We start from the raw sequence: 25,343 nt of genomic DNA, 5'->3' as shown, positions 1-25,343 counted from the left end.
ATTTTGTTACGTTAGTCTTATACTAAAATGTTTTTTCCTTCGTCAATCTCAATACTCCATAAAGACAAAGTGAAAACAGGTTTTGAAACTTTTGCACATTTATGAAAAAATTTAAAACAGAAATAACTTATTTACATAAAGTATTCAGACCTTTTGCTATGATACTCGAAATTGAGCTCAGGTGCATCCTGTTTCCATTGATCATCCTTGAGATGTTTCTACAACTTGATTGGAGTCCAACTATTCAATTGATTGGACATGATCTGGAAAAGCACACACCTGTCTATAGAAGCTCCCACAGTTGACAGTGTCTGTCAAAGCAAAAACCAAGCCATGAGTTGAAAGGAATTGTCCGTTGAGATCAGGAGACAGGATTGTGTCGAGGCACAGCTCTGGGGAAGGGTACCAAAACATTTCTGAAGCATTGAAGGTCCCCAAGGACACAGTGGCCTCCATCATTCTTAAATGGAAGAACTTGGGAACCACCAAGACTCTTCCTAGTGCTGGTCACCAAGCCAAACTGAGCAATCGGGGGAGAAGGGCCTTGGTCAGGGAGGTGTTTTATCTACTGGTACCGGTTGAGGACATATCTGACAGATGAGTCAATATTTCCTGAAGAGGGAGGCAGGGCCAAGTATAGTTCCTTGGAGCACTTTAATGCTGACCTCAAGGTGCCGCTGCAGCTTGCAGGACTGCTCTCTTCCTGTCACCAAGCCTCCTGTCAGGGAGAGGTCAACCTTCACAGTTATGATATAAGCACCGCCAAGCATGTAGAGACAATTTCAAGAATGGAAGGGACACCTGCTAGATAGGATTTGGACATCCATGTGCTCTAACTATCAAATAATATAATTACAGAATATAAAAAACATAACAGACTAGACCATAATATATTTATAATACAATACAATTGAGTAGAATAGAACAAAAGTTACAAGAAATGACCAAACAGGCAGACAGACCTTTAATAGCCATTAAAGATGACGCTCTACATACATGCAGTGGGCTGTTGATCTTGTGTCAACGACACACTCATTTCACATGGAACAACGTGGTTTAGGTTGTGGCCTTGTCCATGTTCCACCGCTAGGGGGCAGGGGTACTGTTTGCTAATGTTTCCACCTAAATGTTTTCATCCAGTTGAAGTGTGGTCCCGTGACTCATTTCATTTGAATTTGAGCACAAACCTCTAGATGTTTCCTGTTTCGAGCTACCCCTCCACTGAAGCTCGGAGTGGATGGTAGAAAGTACACGCTTTACCGTTTTTTACTGACCCATTCATTTATTTGCCTTCAGCGCGACACGTCATTGGAGTTAGTTGGAGGTATGTTTACACGTATACTTTTCTGAAATATTGTCGTACAAGATGTCTATGCAACTCACCGCATATCATTGCCTCAATATCGGTGTGCCATCTACAGCCCTAAAACTGTTAAATGGTGTCATTAAGTAACTTTTTATTCAGTTAAATATATGTTCAGTAACAGCAACTTACAGGACCTGGTTTCCCAAAAGCATCGTAAGGCTAAGTTTTCTTGAGATGCTTTTGAGAAACCGAGCCCAGCGCTCTCTCTTTACCTAACGTTTTTCAACTAACAAACACTTTTTTTAAGTCCTGGGTGTATTCATTACACACACATGTGATCTTAACGGACTTTCCTAGTTAATTTAAAGGTTCAATAAAAAATTACGCCGATTCTGTTGCAAAAGTTTTTTAAACGAAAGTAAACGGAACGAAACGGAGAGGGACCGAACAAACTCTGCAACTGTTTGGACTAATAATTATACCCCTATTCTTTCCTGTTTGTCTGTTCATGGAACACCCAGATGTCTTCAATGTGAACATCTGTGTGTAACGTTACTTTTCCACTTGTAATTTCACGTCAGTGCAGTGTTCCCTGTTGGGATTGAGACTTCACTCTTGTTATGATGGGACTGTATGTAGGCTAAAATGTAACAACTAGTAAGTCTAAATGTCATTGTATTCAACATTCTGGCCTGTAAGGAACGTTAACACGATTTTGCAGGCATTCGTTTCAGGCTGTATATACCGATGACTTGTGTATTACAGCCTGATTAATCCGAGTTTTGCCTAACCAGCAGTCCAGTCCAGACGCCTCAGTCCTCCACCATTAACAAACACAACACTGTCTGGCTGGTCACAGCCGGCAGATGAACCAACTACCATAATACACAGAGACAAACTCACATTATGTCTCATAAAGCTCTACGTCTCAGGATTGGGAATTATGGCTGTAAACGGCACCACTGAGAACTAACAGACCAGAACTTGATGAGTAAAACTATTTGAACACTGCAGCATTTTAAATCTGCAAATAGGCCAAAAAGTTGAATGATGAATATCTCTGAAAATCTATAACTGACGTTGGTGTATTGAGACTGGCGGATCTACCACACAGTAGTCATTTTAGGGTGTGTTTAGGGTGTGTTTCCTACTTGAGCCCCCTCCCCCCCAATGGCTAAGTCCCCCAATGTCTACACAGCTTACTGACTGGGTTCATGCCACGCCTGGTTGCTCTTTCACTTCTGTTTATCAAGAGTTTCCTGACCTCTCAGTCTAACCGCTGACAAGATACGGTGTGCTGCTGAGACTCCTACAAATGATGCCGTTCAGATTGTTCAACATCCTCAGAGGATGTCCAGAACGCAAGGATGTGTGTGTCTGAACAAACCTGGAAGAGGAGGGTTATTTCTGATAGCAATACATTTGAGCTTGTCAGCACAAGTTAATTCAAGCCCAGTGTTGTAACAAAGTGCACAACATCTGGCAATCAGTGAATGTGTTTTTGTTGTAGAATGTGAGGATTCATTTTCTTTTTGATATATTTATTTAGTGACCTAAATCCCCTGAACACAAACTTGGGCTAAAGTCTGATTTCCCCCTATGTGATCATGTGTATCACTGTAATATGGGTTTGAGGTTGCGGATTCATCAAGAATATTAATCAAGTATATTCTGCATTCCAAATGAAGGAGTATGCTATAGATTAGACTGCGAGTAGTTTATTTATCTTTTGAACAAAAGTATTTCTGGTATGTTAAAAAGTGGATTCTGCCTGGTGACCCGCAGTCATTTTGCCAGGCTTGCATAGATGTGAATTTGAATTGAGTTTGGAACTGACGATCCCTGCACTTGTGCATTTTAACAGGCTTTCTCCCTTGATGTCGTTACTACTACGTGAGTTGAATTAGATCTCTCGACTCGGGACATTCAGTACAGCACAGTTAAACTAACTCTACCAGCGTGTTATAGCCTACACCGAGCACACAATGCCAGGGCCTGAGAGAAATGACTTAACATGCTAGCTGACCTCACTCGGAAACAAAGGCACAGTCACAGCGTCGCGCCACCAAACAAAGAGCTTTGTTTCTAACAAGATAACAGACATGACGCAATCAGCATGTAAACGTTAACAAATCTGAACACGAATAAGGTCTTCAAGATGACTTCCATATAGGCTACTACGACCTTTGTAGAGTGGTCTCTACAATGCCCCTCTTCCTGTCTTGGTGGTCCCACTGGGCAGCTTCCTAAAGGTCTCTTACTAGCCTGTGCGCCTCAACCTTCCGCTGACTCTTTGAAGTTTATCTATAAATACCTCCAGTCCTCCACACTCTGACAAGAGCCAGGGAGAATGTCACAGACCCAGCGTGTGTGTGTGTGGGCAGCGAGAGGGACGGTGTGTGTGGTGAAAGGGAGGGTGGGTGGGTGGGCGCGATGGAGAGTGGGTGTGGTGCGAGAGGGAGGGTTTGTGTGGGAAGGGAGGGTGGGTGTGGGAAGGGCGGGTGTGTATGAGGGTGGGGGGGTGGTTTTTTTGGGGGTGGGGGTGGTTTTTTGGGGGGGCATGAGGGATGGAGGGTTTGTATGTGTGGGGTGGGTGAATTTGGCGGGGGGGTGGGAGTGGGGTGAGAGGGTGTATGTGTGGGGCGAGAGAGTGGGTGTGGGAAGGGAGGGTGTATGTGTGGGGAGGGGGAGTGGGGCGAGAGGGTGGGTGTGAGTGGGGCGAGAGGGTGGGTGTGAGTGGGGCGAGGGGTGGGTGTGAGTGGGGCGAGAGGGTGGGTGTGTGGGGCGGGAGGGTGTGTGTGGGGCGAGAGGAGGGTGGTGGGTGAGTGTAGGGAGAGAGGGTGGGTGTGGTGAGAGGGAGTATGGGGGGTGTTTTTTGGGAGGGTGTGGTGAGGGAGTATGGGGGGTGTTTTTTTTGGGGGGGGGGAGGGTGTGTGGGGTGGGAGGGAGGGGGTGGGGGGAGTAGGGAAGAGGGTGGGTGGGTGTGGGTGGGTGTGAGTGGGGCTGGGGGGCAAGTGGGTGTGTGTGTGTGTGTGGGGGGGGCGAGAGGAGGGTGGATGTGTGGGGGGCGAGAGGAGGAGGAGGGTGGTGGCGAGCTAGGGAGGGTGGATGTGTGGTGAGAGGGAGGGAGTGTGTATGTGGGGTGAGGGAGGTTGGTGGGTTGGGAGGGTGTGTATGTATGTGTGGGGGGAGTGGGGCGAGAGGTTGAGTGGGTGGGAGGGAGAGAGAGGGTGGGGAGGGAGAGGGTGGGGAGGGGGGGTGTGTGGGGTGAGAGGGAATAAGAGGGGAGAAGGAGGTCATGCAGCTCTGGGTCTGCCTATTGGGGAAAAGAGGGTGGGGTAGGAAGGGATTGTAGGCATGTGGGGAAGAGAAGGAGAGGTGAAAATGTGGATAATAGTGAGGGAAAGAATTGAACGGGTCATAGTGGCTGTATAGGTCAAGTAACAAGTGAGAAACTGAAGGGGAGTGTAACAGGGGGAGGCCTGGCAGGGTAGCCTAATGTCTGTCTGCCCAGGATGAGATGAGCCTGCTGTTGATGTTGCTGCTCAATGACCCCAGTGTGGTTTCTTCTCTGCCACGCTAGCAGCTAGAACCACCAGCTCCCTCCACAACTGCTGAGGATCCATTTGACAGTGCTCTGCAATCAGCTCCACACAGGATCAACGTGTGGGGGCTAAGCTTGTGGTTTATTCCGGTGGTTGAAACGTTAAGAGGGTTGTAAGGTAGAAATGTAACATGATAGAGCAGGTATGCTCATTCTCTTATATGGAATTTAGAGCAGTATCCCTTCTCTAGAGTAAATTTCTATCTATAGTCTAATCACTCTCATCTCTTGTACACAGCAGTGAACCAGGATTGGGATGGTCCAGTCGTCAATGTGAGCTCTGTCCAGGACCGGATGCTGTGCAGGAGTGCTGAGGGGCTTGACCTGTTGACCCTTAAACCTCTGAACTCTGACCGCTCCAGCTCAGGATGGAGGAGCAGTCCAGCTGCCCCAATGTCAGCATTCCCTGCTACCCCAATGTCAGCATTCCCTGCTACCCCAATGTCAGCATTCCCTGCTACAATGAGCAGAGGGACAAGAAGAAGCGCTACACTGTAAGTAATGAGTTTAGTACACTCCCAGTCGGAATTAGATAAAATGTTGCGGCCCACCCGCCTTGGGAGGAAAATAACCCCTGGTTACCTTGGTTTCACAGCACTTGAACTTTTCAAACAAATTTTTTTTGTCTCATTGTTTTAGTCAATTACAAAACTTAATTTAAGAAAAGTACAAAATGCCTAAAGATTACTTTTCAACATTGCCTCCTTCCGAGCTTTCTCATTACTTAGAAAAATGTAAGAGAGGGACCTACCAAATGCCCCTTTTCAAGATGGCACTAGCAGTCATGTGAGTGCTAGCAAGCTACCAACTGGAACATTAAGCTAGCCAGATCACAGCTCAGGTCAGAGGTCAAGCCCCTCAGATGAAGCAGATGCTAAACTACAGGACTGTTTTGCTAGCACAGACTGGAATATGTTCTGGGATTTTTCCGATGGCATTGAGGAGTACACCACATCAGTCACTGGCTTTATCAATAAGTGCATTGAGGACCTCGTCCCCACAGTGACTGTATGTACATACCCCAACCAGAAGTCATGGATTACAGGCAACATTCGCACTGAGCTAAAGGGTAGATCTGCCGCTTTCAAGGAGCGGGACTCTAACCCGGAAGCTTACAAGAAATCCCACTATGCCCTCCGACGAACCATCAAGCAAGAAAAGCGTCAATACAGGACTAAGATCAAATCGTACTACACAGGCTCCGAAGCTTGTTGGATGTGGCAGGGCTTGTAAACTATTACAGACTACAAAGGGAAGCATAGTCCAGAGCTGCCCAGTGACACAAGCCTACCGAACAAGCGAAATTACTTCTATGCTCGCTTCGAGGCAATTAACACTGAAACATGCATGAGAGCATCAGCTGTTCCAGACGACTGTGTGATCACGCCCTCCGCAGCCGATGTCAGTAAGACCTTTAAACAGGTCAATATTCACAAGGCCGCTGGGATAGACAGATTACCAGGATGTGTACTCCGAGCATGCACTGACCAACTGGCAAGTGTCTTCACTGACATTTTCAACCTCTCCCTATCTGAGTCTGTAATACCAACATGTTTCAAGCAGACCACCATAGTCCCTGTGCCCAAGAACACTAAGGTAACCTGCCTAAATGACTACCGACCCGTAGCACTCACGTCTGTAGCCATGAAATGCTTTGAAAGGCTGGTCATGGATCACATCAACACCATTTTTCCAGAAACCCTAGACCCACTCTAATTTGGATACAGATCCACAGATGATGCAATATCTATTGCACTCCACACTGCCCTTTCCCACCTGGACAAAAGGAACAACTATGTGAGAATGCTATTCATTGACTACCGCTCAGTGTTCAACACCATAGTGCCCTCCAAGCTCATCACTAAGCTAAGGACCCTGGGACTAAACACCTCCCTCTGCAACTGGATCCTTGACTTCCTGACGTGCCACCCCCAGGTGGTAAGGGTAGGTATTAACACATCAGCCACGCTAATCCTCAACACGGGCCCCTCAGGGGTGCGTGCTCAGTCCCTTCCTGTACTCCCTGTTCACTCATAACTGCACAGCCAAGCACAACTCCAACACCATCAAGTTTGCTGATGACACAACAGTGGTAGGCCTCATCACTGACAACGATGAGACAGCCTAGAGGGAGGAGGTCAAGAGACCTGACCGTGTGGCGCCAGGATAACAACCTCTCCCTCAATGTGATCAAGACAAAGGAGATGATTGGACTACAGGAAAAGGAGGAGCACGCCCCCATTCTCATCAACGGGGCTGTAGTGGAGCAGGTTGAGAGCTTCAAGTTCCTTGGCGTCCACATCACCAAAAAACTAACATGGTCCAAGCACACCAAGACCATTGTGTTGAGGGCACAGCAAAACATATTCCCCCTCAGGAGACTGAAAAGATTTGGCATGGGTCCTCAGATCCTCAAAAGGTTCTACAGCTGCACCATCGAGAGCATCCTAACAGGTATGGCAACTGCTCGGTCTTCGACCGTAAGGCACTGCAGAGGGTAGTGCGTAGGGCCCAGTACATCACCGGGGCCAAGCTTCCTGCCATCCAGGACCTCTATACCAGGCGGTGTCAGAGGAAGGCCCTAAAAATCGTCAGAGTCCAGCCACCCTACTCATAGGCTGTTCTTTCTGCTTTCGCACGGCAAGCGGTACCGGTGCGCCAAGTCTTGGTCAACGAGGCTTGGGTCATTGTCATGCTGGAATACCCATCCATGACCCATTTTCAATGCCCTGGCTGAGGGAAGGAGGTTCTCACTCAAGATTTGATGGTACATGGCCCCGTCCATCGTCCCTTTGATGTGGTGAAGTTGTCCTGTCCCCTTAGCAGAAAAACACCCCCAAAGCATAATGTTTCCACCTCTATGTTTGACGGTGGGGATGGTGTTCTTGGGGTCATAGGCAACATTCCTCCTCCTCCAAACACGGCGAGTTGAGTTGATGCCAAAGAGCTCCATTGGTCTCATCTGACCACAACACTTTCACCCAGTTGTCCTCTGAATAATTCAGATGTTCATTGGCAAACTTCAGACGGGCATGTATATGTGCTTTCTTGAGAAGGGAGACCTTGCGGGCGCTGCAGGATTTCAGTCCTTCACGGCGTAGTGTGTTACCAATTGTTTTCTTGGTGACTATGGTCCCAGCTGCCTTGAGATCATTGACAAGATCCTCCCCTGTAGTTCTGGGCTGATTCCTCACTGTTCTCATGATCATTGTAACTCCATGAGGTGAGATCTTGCATGGCGCCCCAGGCAGAGGGAGATTGACAGTTCTTTTGTGTTTCTTCCATTTGCGAATAATCGTACCAACTGTTGTCAGCTTCTCACCAAGCTGCTTGGCGATGGTCTTGTAGCCCATTCCAGCCTTGTCTAGGTCTACAATCTTGTCCCTGACATCCTTGGAGAGCTCTTTGGTCTTGGCCATGGTGGAGAGTTTGGAATCTGATTGATTGTTTCTGTGGACAGGTGTCTTTTATACAGGTAACAAGCTGAGATTAGGAGCACTCCCTTTAAAAGTGTGCTACTAATCTCAGCTCGTTACCTGTATAAAAGACACCTGGGAGCCAGAAATCTTTCTGATTTCCCTCATTAAAATGCAAATCAATTTATAACATTTTTGACATGTGTTTTTCTGGATTTTTTTGTTATTCTGTCTCTCACTGTTCAAATAAACCTATCATTAAAATTATAGACTGACCATTTCTTTGTCAGTGGCAAACGTACAAAATCAGCAGGGGATCAAATACTTTTTTCCCTCACTGTATTCTGACAAAATGCTGTGATATTTTTGTTTGTGGTGGTGTTGAGACAAGTTGAAGTTCGATAGACAAAGTCTATGCCCCTTCGTCGGTCAACGGTACTACTCATAGTAGGAGTGGAAACTATGGACGGGATTCTTTAATGAAGTTTGTTGTCATTCAACGTGAGTCGACTATACACATTTTAACTTGACAAATACTGCACCAAACATCTTAGTTAGATGTAAAATTGTGCGACTAAGACCTCTTCTGCAAAAATGTCAATGATTTAAAGATATCTTGATTTATCTTAGATTAATTCAGACTATTTTGAGGAACTGTACACTGGTTATGTTATTGCTCCGGTGTTTCAAGAGGGACAAACAGTAATATTACTGCTTTTTTTTCTCTGTTTTTCAACCGAAGGTCTTTTTAAGGGAGTATGCGAGGTACAAACTTTTGCTTCGCCTAGCCGAGTTCTGCTAGGAGTAAGACAAACCTAGTATGGGGATTCTTTTATAGTGTTGTTGTGGCAACAGCTGTTCAACAGGCTTTGTATTGCAGACTGCAGTATTACAGTATCTATAGAAAGTAGGGCATCATGTCTCTTGTCTAGATTTATACTAAAATGTGTTTCCCCCCCCCCCACATTTGTCCAGGTTTACAAAGTGATGGTCAATGTAGGAAGACATGAGTGGTTTGTCTTCAGGCGATACGCAGAGTTTGACAAGCTCTACAACACAGTAAGTGGAATTACTTTTTTTTTTTATTCCATCTTCGGAGGACAAATATATATTTTATAGCTTTTCTGCTACATGGAAGTGTTCCTGTGTAACAAATACGTGTTGTAATAAGACTGCAGGCTTCCTTTCTTACTAAACCATTTCATCAGACATCAGCTGACTAAACTGGGCCAAGCTCGGTTTTTATCAAAACACAATCCCTTACCTTATCAAAACAGAATCCCTTACCTTATCAAAACAGAATCCCTTACCTCATCAAAACAGAATCCCTTACCTTATCAAAACAGAATCCCTTACCTCATCAAAACAGAATCCCTTACCTTATCAGATGTTTTAACATTGAAGGTCTTAGCTTTTTTTTAAAATTATGTGTTGGCTCTTTTTTTTATTTTTTGACTCGAGGTGAAACCTGCGGAGTTGATGTTGTAAGACGTGTTAATGACGTTTCACACACGTTATATTACTCACTGTATTTAGACACTATTACTGTGGATTTGTGTATAGTTGACATTTCGAAAATCAGGTAATTCAACTCTCATGGTTGGGGTAGAGATGGAGAGTCATTTTGGTCCCCATGACATACCTATCCTCATCTTTGATATAATCTGATTTGTCTGTCTTTTTTTTGTGCAGTTGAGGAAACTGTTTCCATCTTTGAACTTGAAAATCCCACCCAAGAGAATATTTGGGGACAACTTTGACCCAGGTGACATTGATTAATCTGACATTGTCTGGTAAAAGTACCTGTAACTGCACTCAATGTTTTTAGTAGATCAGAAATCAATACATGCCCCTCTGTTCTCCTCTGTACTTCAGCCCAGTATTTTTTTTATTTTAAATGTTTAACAAATTAGATCATGTACACATGACAAACTGGATTATGGATAATATGAAACTAAACCAGAACAACTAAGTGATTTTGTGTCTAGAACTTGTCTTTCATTTGTGAATACAGGGTCAATATTAAATATACTATTTATAACATTTTCCATTTCTTTTAGAGTTTATCAAGCAAAGAAGAACAGGTTTACATGAGTTTATTCAAAGACTGGTCTCACATCCTCAGCTCAGAAACCAGTAAGTATTCTACAACTGACTTAAAAAATGACCTGATTTATTGCACTGTACTCGGATGGTTTGACAAATCAATCTGTATCCAAGGTCAGTTTAGCGTTTTCTTCCCTAATGGGTATGGTTAGGTTCTGGGGATGATCAGCTGATCCTAGGTCTGTGACAAAGGGAGGATCTAACCCTGTTTTATGGCAGTATCTCCTAACCCAGTGATGTTTAACATGGAGTCTAAAAGCAGTGCTTTTCTAACAGCTGTGGCTTTGTGTGTCTGTCAGACCCCTAACATGTGACCTCTCTCTCGCCAACGATCTGACAGGCCTGATGTCAGAGCATTCCTGCAGATGGACAAATCTCAAAACTTCTCAGACCCATCAGAAGACGAAGATGACAAGGTAGGCGATGACAGGACCGTATGATGTCTCAGGGAAGGAGATATGACCGCTCAATCTTTGAAAGAGTCATGTCTTTCAAATGAAGAAATGTTGACCAACATCTCTGCTCTGATACAGCACAAATGAATACTTGAAGTATTCTGTGTTGGATATTGTATTTTCAATGTGGGATCATTGATTGCATTATACAACCGTAATAATGCAGCAGATTCGTATATTGCATTATCAGCATTGTCATTCTGTCCAGTATGTGTAGTTCAAACCCCTAGAGACTTCTGGCAGAATAAAGGTTTAGATCCTATGGCCTCACTTTTTAACCTGTGTTTTTAACAGATAATCTGTTCCATCTCTGTTTTACAGAACGGCTCTACCTCCAGAAATATTAACCTGGGACCGTCTGGAAATCCACAGTAGGTTATAGTCTCACATTAAATTGACCTGTGAAAATGTGTGTGCTTTCTGGATGTCTTTTTCCTCCAAGTAACCTTTGCAGGCCTTGTCATAGCCATTCATTTGTTCTAAAAATATATTTCTAGATACTTTTGTTTGCCAACCTTTTTTGTTTTCCACATTTCAGTGCAAAGCCCACAGACTTTGACTTTCTCAAAGTCATTGGAAAGGGGAGCTTTGGAAAGGTATGTGATTATGTATAATACAGTGCATTACGCAGGGTTGCAAAAAAACTTTCAATAAATACCCTGCTTTTCCAGATATCCTGGTTGGATGATTCTGGTATTCCTGCTTATTTCCTCCTGATTCTGTAATTCTCCAAACAGGATTTCAGGAAAACCAGGGATTTTATTGAAATTTTGCAACTCTAATATTACAGCCGTTATAATGTCTTGGTCATTCTTGTCAAACTCATTCCACAGAGGGCCTAGTATCTGAGGGTTTTCGCTCCTCCCTTGGACTTGTTTAATGAATTAAGGTCACTAATTAGTAAGAAACTCTCCTCACCTGGTTGTCTAGGTCTTAATTGAAAGGAAAAACCAAAAACTTGCAGATACTAGGCCCTTCGTGGAATGAGTTTGAAACCTCTGGTCTTGGGTCTTGAAGTAGGTCACTCCAAAAGAGAATCACAGCAACACAAACAATGAATATTGAAACGATCAGGTATTTAGTTTGGTCTTCCAGTGTGGTAACAAAAATATTTACTACTTTGTCTATTATTAGAAAGCCTTTCTATTTGAGAAGTGATTTTTGTACCGTATTGTCCCTGCTATGGTAACTGGGGGGGTTTAACAGCGAGTCCACCATGCTGTCTCTTCTCGCCCGCGTGAAGGTTCTCCTTGCTAAACGGAAACTGGATGGAAAGTATTACGCAATCAAGGTCCTGCAGAAAAGGGTCATCCTCAACAGGAGAGAGGTAATTTATTCCAGAGTATTATTGAATTGGACATGTTTCTTATTCTGTTTCTCGATGTTGGGTATGTTATTTGTACGTTCACCCCAATAGTAAAATGTTTCCTGTTTCCAACAGCAGAAACACATCATGGCGGAGCGCAATGTGCTACTGAAGAACATGAAACACCCTTTCCTGGTTGGCTTGCATTATTCCTTCCAGACCACTGACAAGTTGTACTTCGTCTTGGATTTTGTCAACGGGGGAGAAGTGAGTAGTTTCACTGTTATTCATAAGACATACTGTTGAGTCACTGAGATCAAAACACAGGAAACCTGCTAAAAAGCCCTGGGATATGAGCCCTGGCCTGAGGGCAAGGACCCTTTATAAACGTTGGGGCTGGTTCCACAGACCCAGATGAAATAGAATTTACATTGAAAGTTTATACACTATCCAAACATAATCTGTTGCGATCCACTCCCAAACCACCATTTGAGAAGCACTGGTTTAAGCTATACTCGTTTTAAGCTATACTTGTTTTAGCTATGTAGTAGGTGTTGATAAACTCATACATTTCGAAGCTCAACGCCTCCTTTTCAAAAAAAGGAACTGTGCAGTTGGTGAAAGCTGAATTTCCACATTTGAATAAATGCCTCCTGACCACTAGTGCAGTGTTGGCCAATTTAACTCTTGTAAAAATATTTATTTGCATTTTTATACATACCATTCTGGGACTGTCAAAAAGAGCCAAAACCAAGAGTGGTTCAGACAATATGGAAGGTTTGTAATGTTTCTCTAACATTGGTATAATGGCAAGTCTGTAAAAATATGTTGACTGTATTGAAATACTACCGATATCTTTACAAAAAGCTACAGAGGCCTATGGATATTCCAGATCTGAAGGCTATGGGCCTTAGGTAACGTCTCTGATTACCGTTGTCATCAGTATGTGCTTTAGCTGGGGGGAACTATGCTAGATATCTCCTCCTAAATCACAGAATCTGGGAACTGGCAGTAAGCTACACATGGTGTTTTTCCAGGGAGCTGAGGCTAATCTCGTAGCTCATGTCATGTTGATGCTAGTATTCAGGCACTCAGTTAATCCCCTCAACGTGCTGCTTGAGACAATTGTAATAGTGATGTGGAATTTGCAGACAGGGCAGGAACTTTGACCCATGGCTGTGTGTCATGACTCGGCTACAATTGTTAGCAACCTGGGCTAAATATTGTCGAAATACAGTGCCCTCCACTAATATTGCCACCCATTGGTAAATATTAGCAAAATGTACTGTTAAAAAAATATCTTTGTTTATCCTCTTGGTCTTTCATTTAAAACAAATCTAACCTTTAATTAAAGTAAATTAAAGTAAAAAAAATAATTCTTATCATAAATATTTTTCTCAAAGGTGTGTCACAATTATTGGCACCTGTTCATTCAATACTTTGTGCCAAGATAACAGCTCTGTGTCTTCTCCTGTAATGAGGTCGGAGAACACATGGCAAGGGATCTTTCCTCCATACAGAATCTCTTCAGATTCCGAGGTCCACGTTTTCTGTGGGGTTTAGGTCGGGACTGGGATGGCTATGGTAATACCTTGATTCTGTGGTCTGTGAACAGTTTTTGTATTGATTTTGAGGTGTGCTTTGGATCGTCCTGCTGGAAGATCCAACCACGGCCCAGTTTAATCTTCCTAGCAGAGGCAGGTTTTGATTTAATATCTGCTGGTACTTGATGGAGTACATGATACCATGTATCCTAACAAGTTGTCCAGGGCCTTTGGAAGAAAACAGCCACACAACATCAAAGATTCACCACCATACTTCACAGTGAGGATGAGGTGCTTTTCTGCATGGCTATCTTTCTGTCTACACCATGTTTGTTTCCAAAAAGCTCTATTTTGGTCTCATCTGAACATAGAACCTGGTCCCATTGAAAGTTCCAGTAACGTTTGGCAAACTGTAGGCTTGAGTTTGTTGTTTGATGACAGCAAAGGCTTTTTTATGGCAACCCTCCCAAACAACTTGAGGTTATGTAGGTGATCATTTCTAGGGGTGCCAATAATTGTGGTACACGTTTGGAAGGAAAATATTGTTTTCATGTATTTTTTTCAATCATTTTAAGGTTTGATTTTTGAATGAAAGACCAAGAGGATAATTGAATTTGTAATAAAAAATGTGTTAACCTTTTATTCAACTAGGCAAGTCAGTTATTTACAATGACGGCCTACCGGGATCAGTGGGTTTAACTGCCTTGCTCAGGTGCAGATTGACAGATTTTTACCTTGTCAGCTCGGGGATTCGATCCAGCAACATTTCGGTTACTGGCCCAACGCTCTAACCACAGCAAAGACATTTTTTTTCACAGCCCGTTTTGCTCATATCTACTAAGGGCGCCAAAATTAGTGGTGGGAACTGTATCACGTCATGCTCCTATTAGTTCACCATGTCCTTTGGAACTGTCTCACTGTCCTCTATGATTCCAGCTCTTCTTCCATCTTCAAAAAGAACAGACCTTTCCGGAACCCAGAGCCAAGTTCTACATCGCAGAAATGGCAAGCGCACTGGGCTATCTGCATTCTCTTAATATAGTTTACAGGTACGTGGGTTGTTTGTGCGTATGTAACAATGTTTGTGGACTTTCACTCAACAGGCTAACAGACCCAGGTTCAAATCCAGTTTGTGTTACAAAGGCCCAGTTGTCATTGCTCTGGTACACCAGCTGGCTGCTGGAGGTCTGTAGTAAAGAATTTTCCTATGCTGTAAAACACGGTTTTCCACAATAACTATCCTGAATGAGCAGTGCATGCAACACACCCTTTTCAATTATTGGGAAAAGTCCCATTTCTAATGGCATCTTATGGGAAATTCCTGGATCTTTGTGAACATGTTGAAGTGTTCCTATTTAAAGCCGTCCACTGTAGTAATTTTCATTAAGTCAAACGTCACGGTTGCACGTGTATAATCATACATGAATTGACATGTGAGGGCAATTTTCCCTTAACAAGTACCTCAAGCCATCCACTCTGCCTGTGGTTTCAGTTTAGTGTAATGCTGGTTCTGTTAATCATGTACATTGTAATCAACTGGATCATGTCTGGATGCAAATCACTAAGATTAAATAACCTCTCTTTTCATTATTTGATTGTTTTGATACCCTCTTGCTGTTCAATTGGCCACTTTCCCAGAAGACAATAGCCATTGTAATCCATTAAGCACAATTCTATTATCCAATAACAGTGACTTTGGATAATGAATGTTCATGAAATGTATTTTTTTCACAGGGATTTGAAGCCAGAAAATATCCTTCTCGACTCTGAAGTAAGTGTGACATCCTAACTCGGTTTGCAGTGCGTAAGTAGTCCGTTCTGTGTCGTAGCTTAGGGCTGTGTTCATTACAACCTGCACTAGCAAAACTTATGCAGGCTGTTTGTTTACAAACAGCTGTTCACATACAAATGTGTCTTGAAACTGGAAGCATCCTCCCATGGCTGTAGTCTACCTTGTATTTTTACATTACCCCAAATAATTCTGCAATTCAATTTAACCTCAGTTAAAAGTTGTACTTTAGTAAAGCCCTTACTAAGTGTTTACTACAAGTCAGTGGAACAAATTATGAGATGTGAATTTGAATGTACCAAACAAACCAATCCAAGCATCTGTGGTGAAAACAAGCCTAATCCTTCACCAGCTGACACATCTGTCACAAACGGCAATTTCACTTTCAGTTTGTTAAGTAGAGAATGCTTGTGATTTTGATTGTTTTACTCGTTCCTGACCGGCCTTATTGAGAAAGTGAGGAAATTTGTAAGTGGGCTACTCTGTCCAAAATTCCTCAATGACAATAGATTATTTAGTACTGACTGAGGATAATGGGCCATCTGTGTGGCGAACAGTGTCTAAAATGTTCCCTGTCTCCCCTTCTTTAAAGGGACATATAGTTTTGACTGACTTCGGGTTGTGCAAGGAAGGCATTTCCCAAGCCGAGACGACAAGCACATTTTGTGGGACACCCGAGGTAACATTAAGCGTTTAGTGCAGTCGATTTAATGCCACGTGTTCTTTTTGCTGCCGTTCACATGACATGCCACAATTTAGTGTCAAGTCACTACTAATTATTAACAAAGGTAATGGTACATAATGAAAATAGAAGAGGGAGGCATGAAAGTGGTTAATAATTTGACATGCCTGTCTCCATTTTAAGTGCCATATACAGTAGTATGTATAGAATGGGCTTGAGTAATGTTTTCCAGGGCAGTGTATGTAATAAGAACCTTTTCATCTCTAGAATAGGGTTGCAAAGCTACCAGTAATTTACCAAAGTTACCTGACTCTATGGCAATCTATAGTAACTCGGGTAATATATACTTGAATAACGTTTTTTTAAATAATGTGTTTATACTGTATTAATTTTCTATATCGGTGTCCAAATTGTCCATGAGTTTCTTGTAGATAAAGAAAAAGCATCTAATCAATGAATGCATCATTTTCTATTCACTCTGCAAATCTTTAATCTATTGACTTCTTTCACAACTGCCACCAGTTTTAGACCAAAACATTTACAACCGACATGTTAAATACATGTATGAATAAATATGAGGGATATTTCATTCAGGAACTCTCTGGTGAAAATCTTTTTTATGCACCTATTTAACATGTCGGTTGTAAATGTTTTGGTCTAAAACTGGTGGCAGTTGTGAAAAAAGTCAATCAAATGAATACAGTATATATGAATACATTTTTAAAGTTATTAAAGTATATATTACCTGGCCTCCTGAGTGGCGCAGTGGTCTAATGCACTGCATCACAGTGCTTGAGACGTTACTACAGACCCGAGGTCGATCTCAGGCTGTGTCAGTCGGCCACGACCGGGAGACCCATGAGGCGGCGCACAATTTGGCCCAGTATCATCCGGGTTAGGGGAGGGTTTGGCTGGTCTGGGATGTCCTTGTTCCATCGCGCTCTAGTGACTCCTTGTGGTGGGCCGGGTGCATGCACGCTGACTTTGGTGGCCAGTTGTACGGTGTTTCCTCCGACACATTGGTGCAGCTGACTTCCGGGTTAAGCGAGCAGTGTGTCAAGAAGCTGTGCATGGTCGTGTTTCGGCTCTTGACCTTCGCCTCTCCCGAGTAGCAGCGATGGGACAAGACTGTAACTACCAATTGACTATCACGACAATTGTGGGGTAAAAAGTACAAAAAAGAAAGTATATATTACCTGAGTTACTATAGATTGAAATCCTTTACCAGCTGACTCATCTAGACACATCTCTCATGAATGGCAGTGTCATTTTCAGTTTGTTAAGTAGAGAATGCTTGTGATTTGATTGTTTTACTCGTTCCTGACCGGCCTTATTGAGAAAGTGAGGAAATTTGTAAGTGGTCTACTCTGTCCAAAATTCCACAATGACTATAGATTATTTAGTACTGACTGAGGATAATGGGCCATCTGTGTGGCGAACAGTGTTCAAAATGTTATTCAACACTTGTATTCACTAAGTTGATGGTTTATATTTAAGATCATTTGTCATTCTGTTTTATTTGAAAATCTTCTAATTTGATTTTTTTATATATCTTACATGTGATAAGGGCCCTTCCTTTGCAACCCTAGTCTAGACCACTGTTCTGGATTGAGACTGAATAGGCCAGTTAATGATAATGTGTGTAACTCTGTCCTCTCCCCAGTACCTAGCTCCAGAGGTCCTGAGGAAACAACCGTATGACAACACAGTGGACTGGTGGTGTCTGGGATCAGTGCTCTATGAAATGCTCTTTGGCCTGGTGAGTTACTGTTGAAGACAATGAAAACCGGAACAACATTTACTGTCAGTGCACCCTTGACATGCTGCCTGATCACACGCTGCCCTTACACTAATACAGCTGTCTCCCCTCTGTTCCACAGCCTCCGTTCTACAGCAGAGACACCCATGAGATGTATGACAACATCCTTCACAAGCCCCTGATGATGCGTCCCGGAGCGTCAAACACGGCCTGGTCCCTCCTGCAGGCTCTACTGGAGAAGGACGGCACACACAGACTGGGCTCCAGAGATGATTTTGTGAGTGGTCAGCATCAGTCTCACAACTGTGACTAGTGTATTGCCATAGCTGATGGCATCTGACTCCCTCTGGTGGAGAAATATTGTCATGACAAGGAGTTGCTCAATAGCTGCAGTGTTAATTTATCCTGGCCAGATGGATTGCATTACACCACTTATCAGTATGAAGTAAATAACAATTGCCTTGGTCATTCTAGAACCTAACCATGAATTATATTCTATATTTTTTTCAGAATGAGATCAAAGCGCACTACTTCTTCTCAGAGATCAACTGGGATGACCTGGAACAGAGGAAGGTTCCACCTCCATTCACTCCCAATGTGGTAAATGTTCTCAGGATTATATCTGATTCTGATCACACAGATACACACCGATATGTAAGACACCAGACCACAGGCATGAATTAACTGAATGTTGGTGTTTTTTCCCCTATTTTGCAGAATTCTCCTCATGACATCACAAACTTTGATCCAGAATTCACAGGCGAGACTGTTACGAACTCTGTGTGCTATACTGAAGATTCCATAGTCAACGCCATCGTGATGGAGGCTGATGATGCCTTCCTAGGTTTCTCCTATGCACCACCCTCAGATGACTCCTTTCTATGAGACTCGCTGTGAGTCCCTGCCCCAGAGTTCTGTGAAATTGCCTTAACTCCGTGTTCTTCCATCATGGTCCTGTTGATCCACAGGGTATGCAGGCTTTTGTTCCAACCCAGTAGAGCTTGTCGATTAGTTTAATCATGTGTGTTAGTGCTGGGCTGGAAGGAAGGCCTGCCCACCCTGCTGGTCTCCAGGATCAGGACTGAAGAACAGTGCCTTAACCTGTCCAGATTCTTTTGAATAAAAGGGAACTCCTACTGTGGATGAACCCGTAAAGCGAGCAGAAGTTGTGATCAGACAGCACTTATGAATATGGTTTGGGCTGCAGTGTGTCAAGAAATCTTTATTTTTACCTAATTATATTTATATAACAATATATTTTAAAGAAATGTAGGCCATCTTTCTTGACACGTATTGTTTGTTGGCTTATGTTGATCCACAAAAAAGGGGTGTCAATGTTGGTCCTTTTGTTTGAAGAAAAGATACACATTCAGTGTCTTTTCAGGATGGGATGGGTAAAACTAATCCCCCAAATAAAATCCATGATATCAAATGTATAGTTTTGAGGCTATACAGTGTTTTTTTTACATTTACATTGTTTACAAACTTATTTTGTGTTCTAACGGGTACAACAGGTGAACTAAGCTCATGAGGCATTCGTGAGTTATATTCTTCAATAATCAATGGGTATATACATTGAGTGGACAAAGCATTAGGAACATCTGCTCTTTCCATTACAAACTGACCAGGTGAATCAAGTTGAAAGCTATGATCTCTTATTGAGGTCACTTGTTAAAATCCACTTCAATCAGTGTAGAGGAAGGGGAGGAGACCGGTTAAAAATGATTTTTGGGCCTCGAGACAATTGAGACATGGATTGTGTGCCATTCAGAGGGTGAATTGGCAAGACAAAATATTTAAGTGCCTTTGAACGGGGTATGGTAGTAGGTGCCAGGCGGACCGGTTTGAGTGTGTCAAGAACTACAACGCTACTGGGTTTTTCACGCTCAACTGTTTTCCGTGTGTATCAAGACTGGTCCACCACCCAAAGGACATCCAGACAACTTTACACGACTGTGGGAAGTGTTGGAGTCAACGTGGGCCAGCATCCCTGTGGAACACTTTTGACAACTTGTAGTGTCCATGCCTTGATGAATTGAGGCTGTTCTGAGGGGAAAAGGTGGTGCAAATCAGTATTAGGAAGGTGTTCTTAATGTTTTGTACACTCAGTGTATATACCCATTGATTATAACTCACGAATGCCTCATGAACTTAGTTCACCTGTTGTACCCGTTAGAACCCAAAATAAGTATGGAGCAACTAAGGATTCTAGCTTTAAAAGTGTAAGTGAGGAATGAAACAACTTCCTCAATCATTTCTGTTCCACTTTAAAAACAGACCTTAATGAAATGACAGTGAACATATTATATTCTCTCAGAAGAACAGCTGAAAGGAATTGTGTTTTGTATCTTCTCTCTTTAAAAGATGGCTTATCTTAGTTCATTTTTTTTCTCAATGGGGGAATACTTGAGAGGTCACTGAATAGAGTCTTGTGTTGACAGAGGTCATTTCAGTTCATATTTTGATGAAGTTCATCGACCTTTTCTGTGATGGCTCCATCCATGACTTTACCTTGCAAACAGATGCTGAGCCATCTGATTGCTTTCTAGCTATGTTGGTTGCTTGCCTGTTTGTATTATAGCTTACATCTCTTAATATTGCTTTAATTGACACTGATATTACTCAAATCCTCAACCACCACCATTTTGGGTTTTCACACAATTTCTAGGTAGTGAGTGTGGTCAACAGTCCTCATTGTTCAATATAATGATTTAATGAGAAGTCCTGTACACAAAATAAGAATGAAACAACTATGTAGTGTGTTTTAGGATGTACAGTGTATTCAGACGCCTTGACTTTTTCCACATTTTGTTACGTTACAGCCTTATTCTAAAATTGATTAAATAAAAAATACCCAATAATAGCAAAGCGAAAAGTTGTTTTAATTTTTTTTTTTTTTTACATTTTTGCAAATGTATTAAAAATAAATAAAGAGAAGTATTCTGACCCTTTGCTATGAGACTCAAAATTGAGCTTAGGTACATCCTGTTTCCATTCATCATCCTTGAGCTGTTTCTACATTGGAGTCCACGTGTGGTAAATTAAATTGTTTGGACATGATTTGAAAAGGCACACACCTGTCTATATAAGGTCCCACAGTTGACAGTGCTTGTCAGTAGAAACCAAGCCGTGAGGTTAATGGAATTGTCCACAGAGCTCTGAGACGGTTGTATCGAGGCACAGATCTGGGGAAGGCTACCAAAACATGTCTGCAGCATTGAAGGTCCCCAAGAACACAGTGGCCTCCATCATTCTTAAATGGAAGAAGTTTGGAACCAAGACTCTTCCTAGAACTGGCTGCCCAGTCAAACTGAGCAATCAGGGGAGAAGGGCCTTGGTCAGGGAGGTGACCAAGAACCCGATGTTCACTCAGAAAGAGTTTTAATCCATTTTAGAATAAGGCTGTAATGTAACAGAATGTGGAAAAAGTCAATGGGTCTGAATACTTTCTGAATGCACTGTATATGGAGATGGGTGACTTGGCTGGTTGTCTTGTCTGTACTTTACAGACGCGCGCAGTTCTTATGTTCAGGTGGCCGACGGCTGCGACTGTCAGGTGCAGGTCCCGTGCTAGCTACTGAGGTCTCTGTGGCTGAAAGCTGTAGGTAACTAGCTTAGCTAGTTTGTCAGTAACAGAAAATTGAAAATGATTTCCTATTGAAAGAGTCTGTTTTGTCTTTAGACATTAGTGGAGCTCTTCAACTTGCTGAAGACTGCAAACCATTCAACGTAAGTTTAGTGGTAGGCTAGCCATCAAGAGCTTTCAATGAGCTGTCAGTGTAGCTACTGGGATTGTGTCATGTGGTCCAGAGGGGGTAACCTAGGCAACCCTGTATCCACAGGATTGTGGTGACGTGAGAAGCAGACCTTCATAGATGACAGGAAGCTCTTATGATAAATAACTGATGGTTATATCTGTCCAATTTGATTTAGCTATATATTATAAAGTCAACTAATATCACCCAAATTCATATTCCCTTCAGATCCCTAGCAGAGTGAGGCTGTGTATCTGTTCTGTATCAGTGTGAACCCTTCTGACCTAATGGAACTGGATCCTAGATTTGGGTGACTGTGCTCTGTGACCCCTCAAAGCTACGGCACTATCTCAGTCAGTAAGTCCAAAACATCTCCTATTCAAATCTTGAATTTGGAACATATCCGAATTGACGTTTTGTGTCACTCCCCATGAGATTTGTTGTCTCTCCCTCGTAGAGAAAATACACAGTCAGGCGAATGTGATCCTGAAGTTTACACGCCTCCCTCCGTTCCCTGAGGACACCCTGGATCTGAGTTTCCCCGTGGTTCCATGTGCTGGGAGGTGAGAATGACGCCACTAATTGGCTCTGTCCCTGAATGATATCTGATGAAGTAGCCTCACATGCCATGCTTACATGTAGCTGTTGTTTAAATACAATACGGTTTTGAAACCGACAAGCATCTGGTAGAGCTTATCCCATGTCTGTCACCCTGTTTCTCAGAGGTAGGTTCACATTCTGGTAAATGTATCATAATGGTAATTTTGCCCAAACATTTTGTAATGTGCACGTACAGCCCAGTACATCACTGGGGCCAAGCTTCCTGCCATCCAGGACCTATATACCAGGCGGTGTCAAAGGAAAGCCCCAAAGTTGACATTGACCCCCCCCCCCCCCCCCCTTGTTTTTACACTGCTGCTACTCACTGTTTATCTATGCAGTCACTTTACCTTTACCTACATGTACAAATGACCTTGACTAACCTGTACCTCTGCACATTGACTTGGTACCGGTACCCCCTGTATATAGCATCTTTATTGTTCTACTTTTTTGTTGACACTTTCGTTTATTTATTCAATATTTTCTTAACTCCATTATTGGTTAAGGTCTTGTAAGTAAGTATTTCACTGTAAGGTCTAACCTTGTTGTATTCGGCACATGTGACAAATAACATTTGATTTGTATTGCAATTCATGATTTTCTTTTCAATAGATGTGACTTCGATTATCTCCTTAGAAAATGTTACTAAGACATTCATGAATATTCACTTCCTTTTTGAAAACAAACCATTTTGGAGCCCAACCCCAGTGGGCGAAGTGGTGAAAATAAACAGACGTTTGAGTAGCCAGCCATGCAGTAGTGCCCCTGGGTGAGAGATTAGGTGTTCCTGTCCCCTCCAATAACATTGTCCAGCCATTACCCCCGAGAGAGCAGTGATTCTCAGTGCCAGTATTTACATAGTCTTCTGGAGGAATTCAACACAACGAGCTCACATTACTAAACATATATGTTAATAAGTGTAAGAAACCGTCATTAGTTGAGTCGCACGATGCACACAGTGAGATCTTTGTTCTGAGGGCCTCGTTCCTGTGTTGTTCTTAGCAGAGACGTGTAGTTACCTTGCATGTTCCTCAAATAATCAGGTGACAGCAAGACAACCCCCCCTGAGTGTTATGGTTCCCACGCCTGTACACACTGGAATCAGAATGCACGGTAGTGAATGACAGAAAACAGAGGGGCACAGAGCATCACTGTCGTCAAAGCGACGTGCGCTTCAAATTAGAAAGCACGTTTTTTTTCTTGCATCTACACATAGCAATGCTTGTTCGCATTTGGTTTGATTTGGCCTTTAGGTTGATGACGTACAGCCTGGGCCTGGCTGTCTCGGGGTGAGACGGAGCAGGCACGGCCAACATCCATGCTGCAAGGACACCATGTCAGGTGCTGAGCCCTGCTTACTGTGTAGCCTGGGAGCCAGTCTTATTCAACTCTAGCTGATGTGTTGTCTTGTCAAAACAATGAAGAAACATTATGGCCCCACCTGTGATACACAACGTGTAGAGTGGATGCTGACAAACAGATGTCCTTTCCCATCCAGTTTCAGCACCCTGGCAGTCCACAGCCCCCTCAAACAAGACCCCCAGGACTGACAGTGTAGTGCTGGGAACAGCGGTTGGTCATTGTTGGCTTTCACTGTGTTCATTAATGTTCAATTTACATTATGATTTCAAATGTATTGGACTACATCACTTGATAAATGTGCCCCCAATGAGTGTCCCCTATTGTGTTGTCCGATGTGGTGATTCTGAAACAATGCCATTCCATGTGAGCAATTTGAAGCCTTTTATCTTATCACACATTGTCTTTGCCAGTGCGGAGTTCTACTGACAATGTATTCCGGACTGCAGAAATATCAAATCTCTGAGCCAACTGTGTATTTAGGCGTGTGCTTTATGTAGGAAAAACAGGAAGGGAAGACTATTTACTCTTTCCAGAGGAAGCAGTTAATTGCTCCCACAGGCTGCCGCCCAAACAAACCCAGCCGGAGAATAGACGAGATGCCTTCAGGTCCCCTCTACTTTGGCTTCAGCACCAATTCAGGATGGACAAGAAACGGTAGCGGTAAATATATGTACTTCAATGTTAAGGTTGTAGGTCAAAGTATTTTTACACAGGGTGGGGGGCTGCCCAGTTCTGGTCCAGGAAGGATACTATTCTGTTCTGAAGCACCCTTTGTATTAGCTACCAGCCATGCTGACCATTGTGTAGGACATGCACCCAGTCCCTGCCCAGCTGACTGAGGCCTTTCGGCCTGGTGATCCAGTGTCTGGAAAATACATATGCACACTATTAGATGCCCCCAAAATGCTCTGTGATGGACCCCATTTGGATTTATCTTTGGTAGTGCTGGGGGGCATGGTGTTCTCCTTCCCACACAGGTGATCCAGACAGATCTGAGCCTTGTAGCAGAGAAGATCCAAGGGTACCAATGTGGTAGCAGGTGTTCTCGTGTAACAGTTGGGCAGGGACTGTTAATGGGACAATTCATCTCATCCCTGGATTGAGGTAGGTTTTCCGAGCCATATGTCGCCCTAGTGCAGTTGTAAACAATATTTATAGTTTGGGAAATCTTTTCAGTGTTGTCAGATTGAAAAGTAATAGTAAAAATGTACCCCATTTCATCAGGGGCACAACAAAATAAAAAGCACATCACTATGATCTGAAAGCCCGTTCCCACTATTCGTTATTGTGCATTTACCGTTGATTTCACAGTAAATTCTGCTTTTCTTTCTGCCTGAAGATATCACAATTCAAACAAAATATAACTGCCGCAAATGTCCCAAGTGGTGCAGCGGTCTGAGACACCACTACAGTCCCTGGCTCGAATACAGGCTGCATCACATCCAGCCGTGATTAGGAGACCCATATGGCAGCACAAATATCGTCCGGGTTTGCAAATAATTGGTTCTTAACCGACTTGCCCAGTTCAAATAAAATTGTTTGACTCCCAGGATCTCCCTTGCTGTCTCTGAGGAGCAAGTTGTTGGATACAGAGAACACCATGTGAGGACACCCAGGACCAGAGCCACATCAGCTAAACTCAGATCATTTGTTGCCATA

At 43.1% G+C, this 25,343-nt stretch overlaps 1 protein-coding gene across 5 annotated transcripts; it reads left to right on the top strand.

Annotated features, from left to right (window-relative positions):
- Positions 1–1,134: 1,134 nt before the first annotated feature.
- LOC139420243 (serine/threonine-protein kinase Sgk3-like) lies at positions 1,135–23,601 on the top strand. 5 transcript variants are annotated; one of them, XR_011635484.1, is made up of 19 exons: positions 1,198–1,324; positions 5,149–5,404; positions 9,302–9,385; positions 10,019–10,091; positions 10,387–10,462; positions 10,773–10,848; positions 11,209–11,258; positions 11,426–11,483; positions 12,131–12,214; positions 12,329–12,460; positions 14,674–14,786; positions 15,472–15,508; positions 16,119–16,205; positions 17,872–17,967; positions 18,089–18,244; positions 18,478–18,567; positions 18,685–18,860; positions 21,951–22,079; positions 22,180–23,601. XR_011635484.1 is itself a non-coding variant. In XM_071170109.1 (18 exons), the coding sequence occupies exons 2-17, from the start codon at positions 5,279–5,281 to the stop codon at positions 18,850–18,852; spliced, it is 1,506 nt and encodes a 501-aa protein (XP_071026210.1). In that variant the 5' UTR covers positions 1,198–1,324; positions 5,149–5,278; the 3' UTR covers positions 18,853–18,860; positions 21,951–22,128. The 5 variants fall into 5 exon arrangements, 2 of the variants coding, with proteins under 2 accessions (XP_071026210.1, XP_071026211.1); XR_011635483.1 differs by lacking the exons at positions 21,951–22,079; positions 22,180–23,601 and adding an exon at positions 20,041–20,828 and having other exon boundaries at positions 1,135–1,324; positions 18,685–19,509; XR_011635485.1 differs by lacking the exons at positions 21,951–22,079; positions 22,180–23,601 and adding an exon at positions 20,041–20,302 and having other exon boundaries at positions 1,172–1,324; positions 12,332–12,460; positions 18,685–19,509.
- Positions 23,602–25,343: the final 1,742 nt, after the last annotated feature.

Source organism: Oncorhynchus clarkii, chromosome 11 (assembly GCF_045791955.1).
Source record: "Oncorhynchus clarkii lewisi isolate Uvic-CL-2024 chromosome 11, UVic_Ocla_1.0, whole genome shotgun sequence".
Taxonomy (NCBI): Eukaryota; Metazoa; Chordata; class Actinopteri; order Salmoniformes; family Salmonidae; genus Oncorhynchus; species Oncorhynchus clarkii.
The sequence above is the reverse complement of the archived record's forward strand: the minus strand, read 5'-3'. Positions and strand labels throughout refer to the sequence as shown.

Excerpts from the sequence above, each read along its gene's own strand:
- LOC139420243 (XM_071170109.1), top strand. The coding sequence starts at position 5,279 with ATGGAGGAGCAGTCCAGCTGCCCCAATGTCAGCATTCCCTGCTACCCC. Across the intron at positions 10,092-10,386 it reads TGGGGACAACTTTGACCCAG|AGTTTATCAAGCAAAGAAGA; the intron begins GTGACATTGATT and ends CATTTCTTTTAG. Across the intron at positions 18,568-18,684 it reads CTCCATTCACTCCCAATGTG|AATTCTCCTCATGACATCAC; the intron begins GTAAATGTTCTC and ends CCTATTTTGCAG.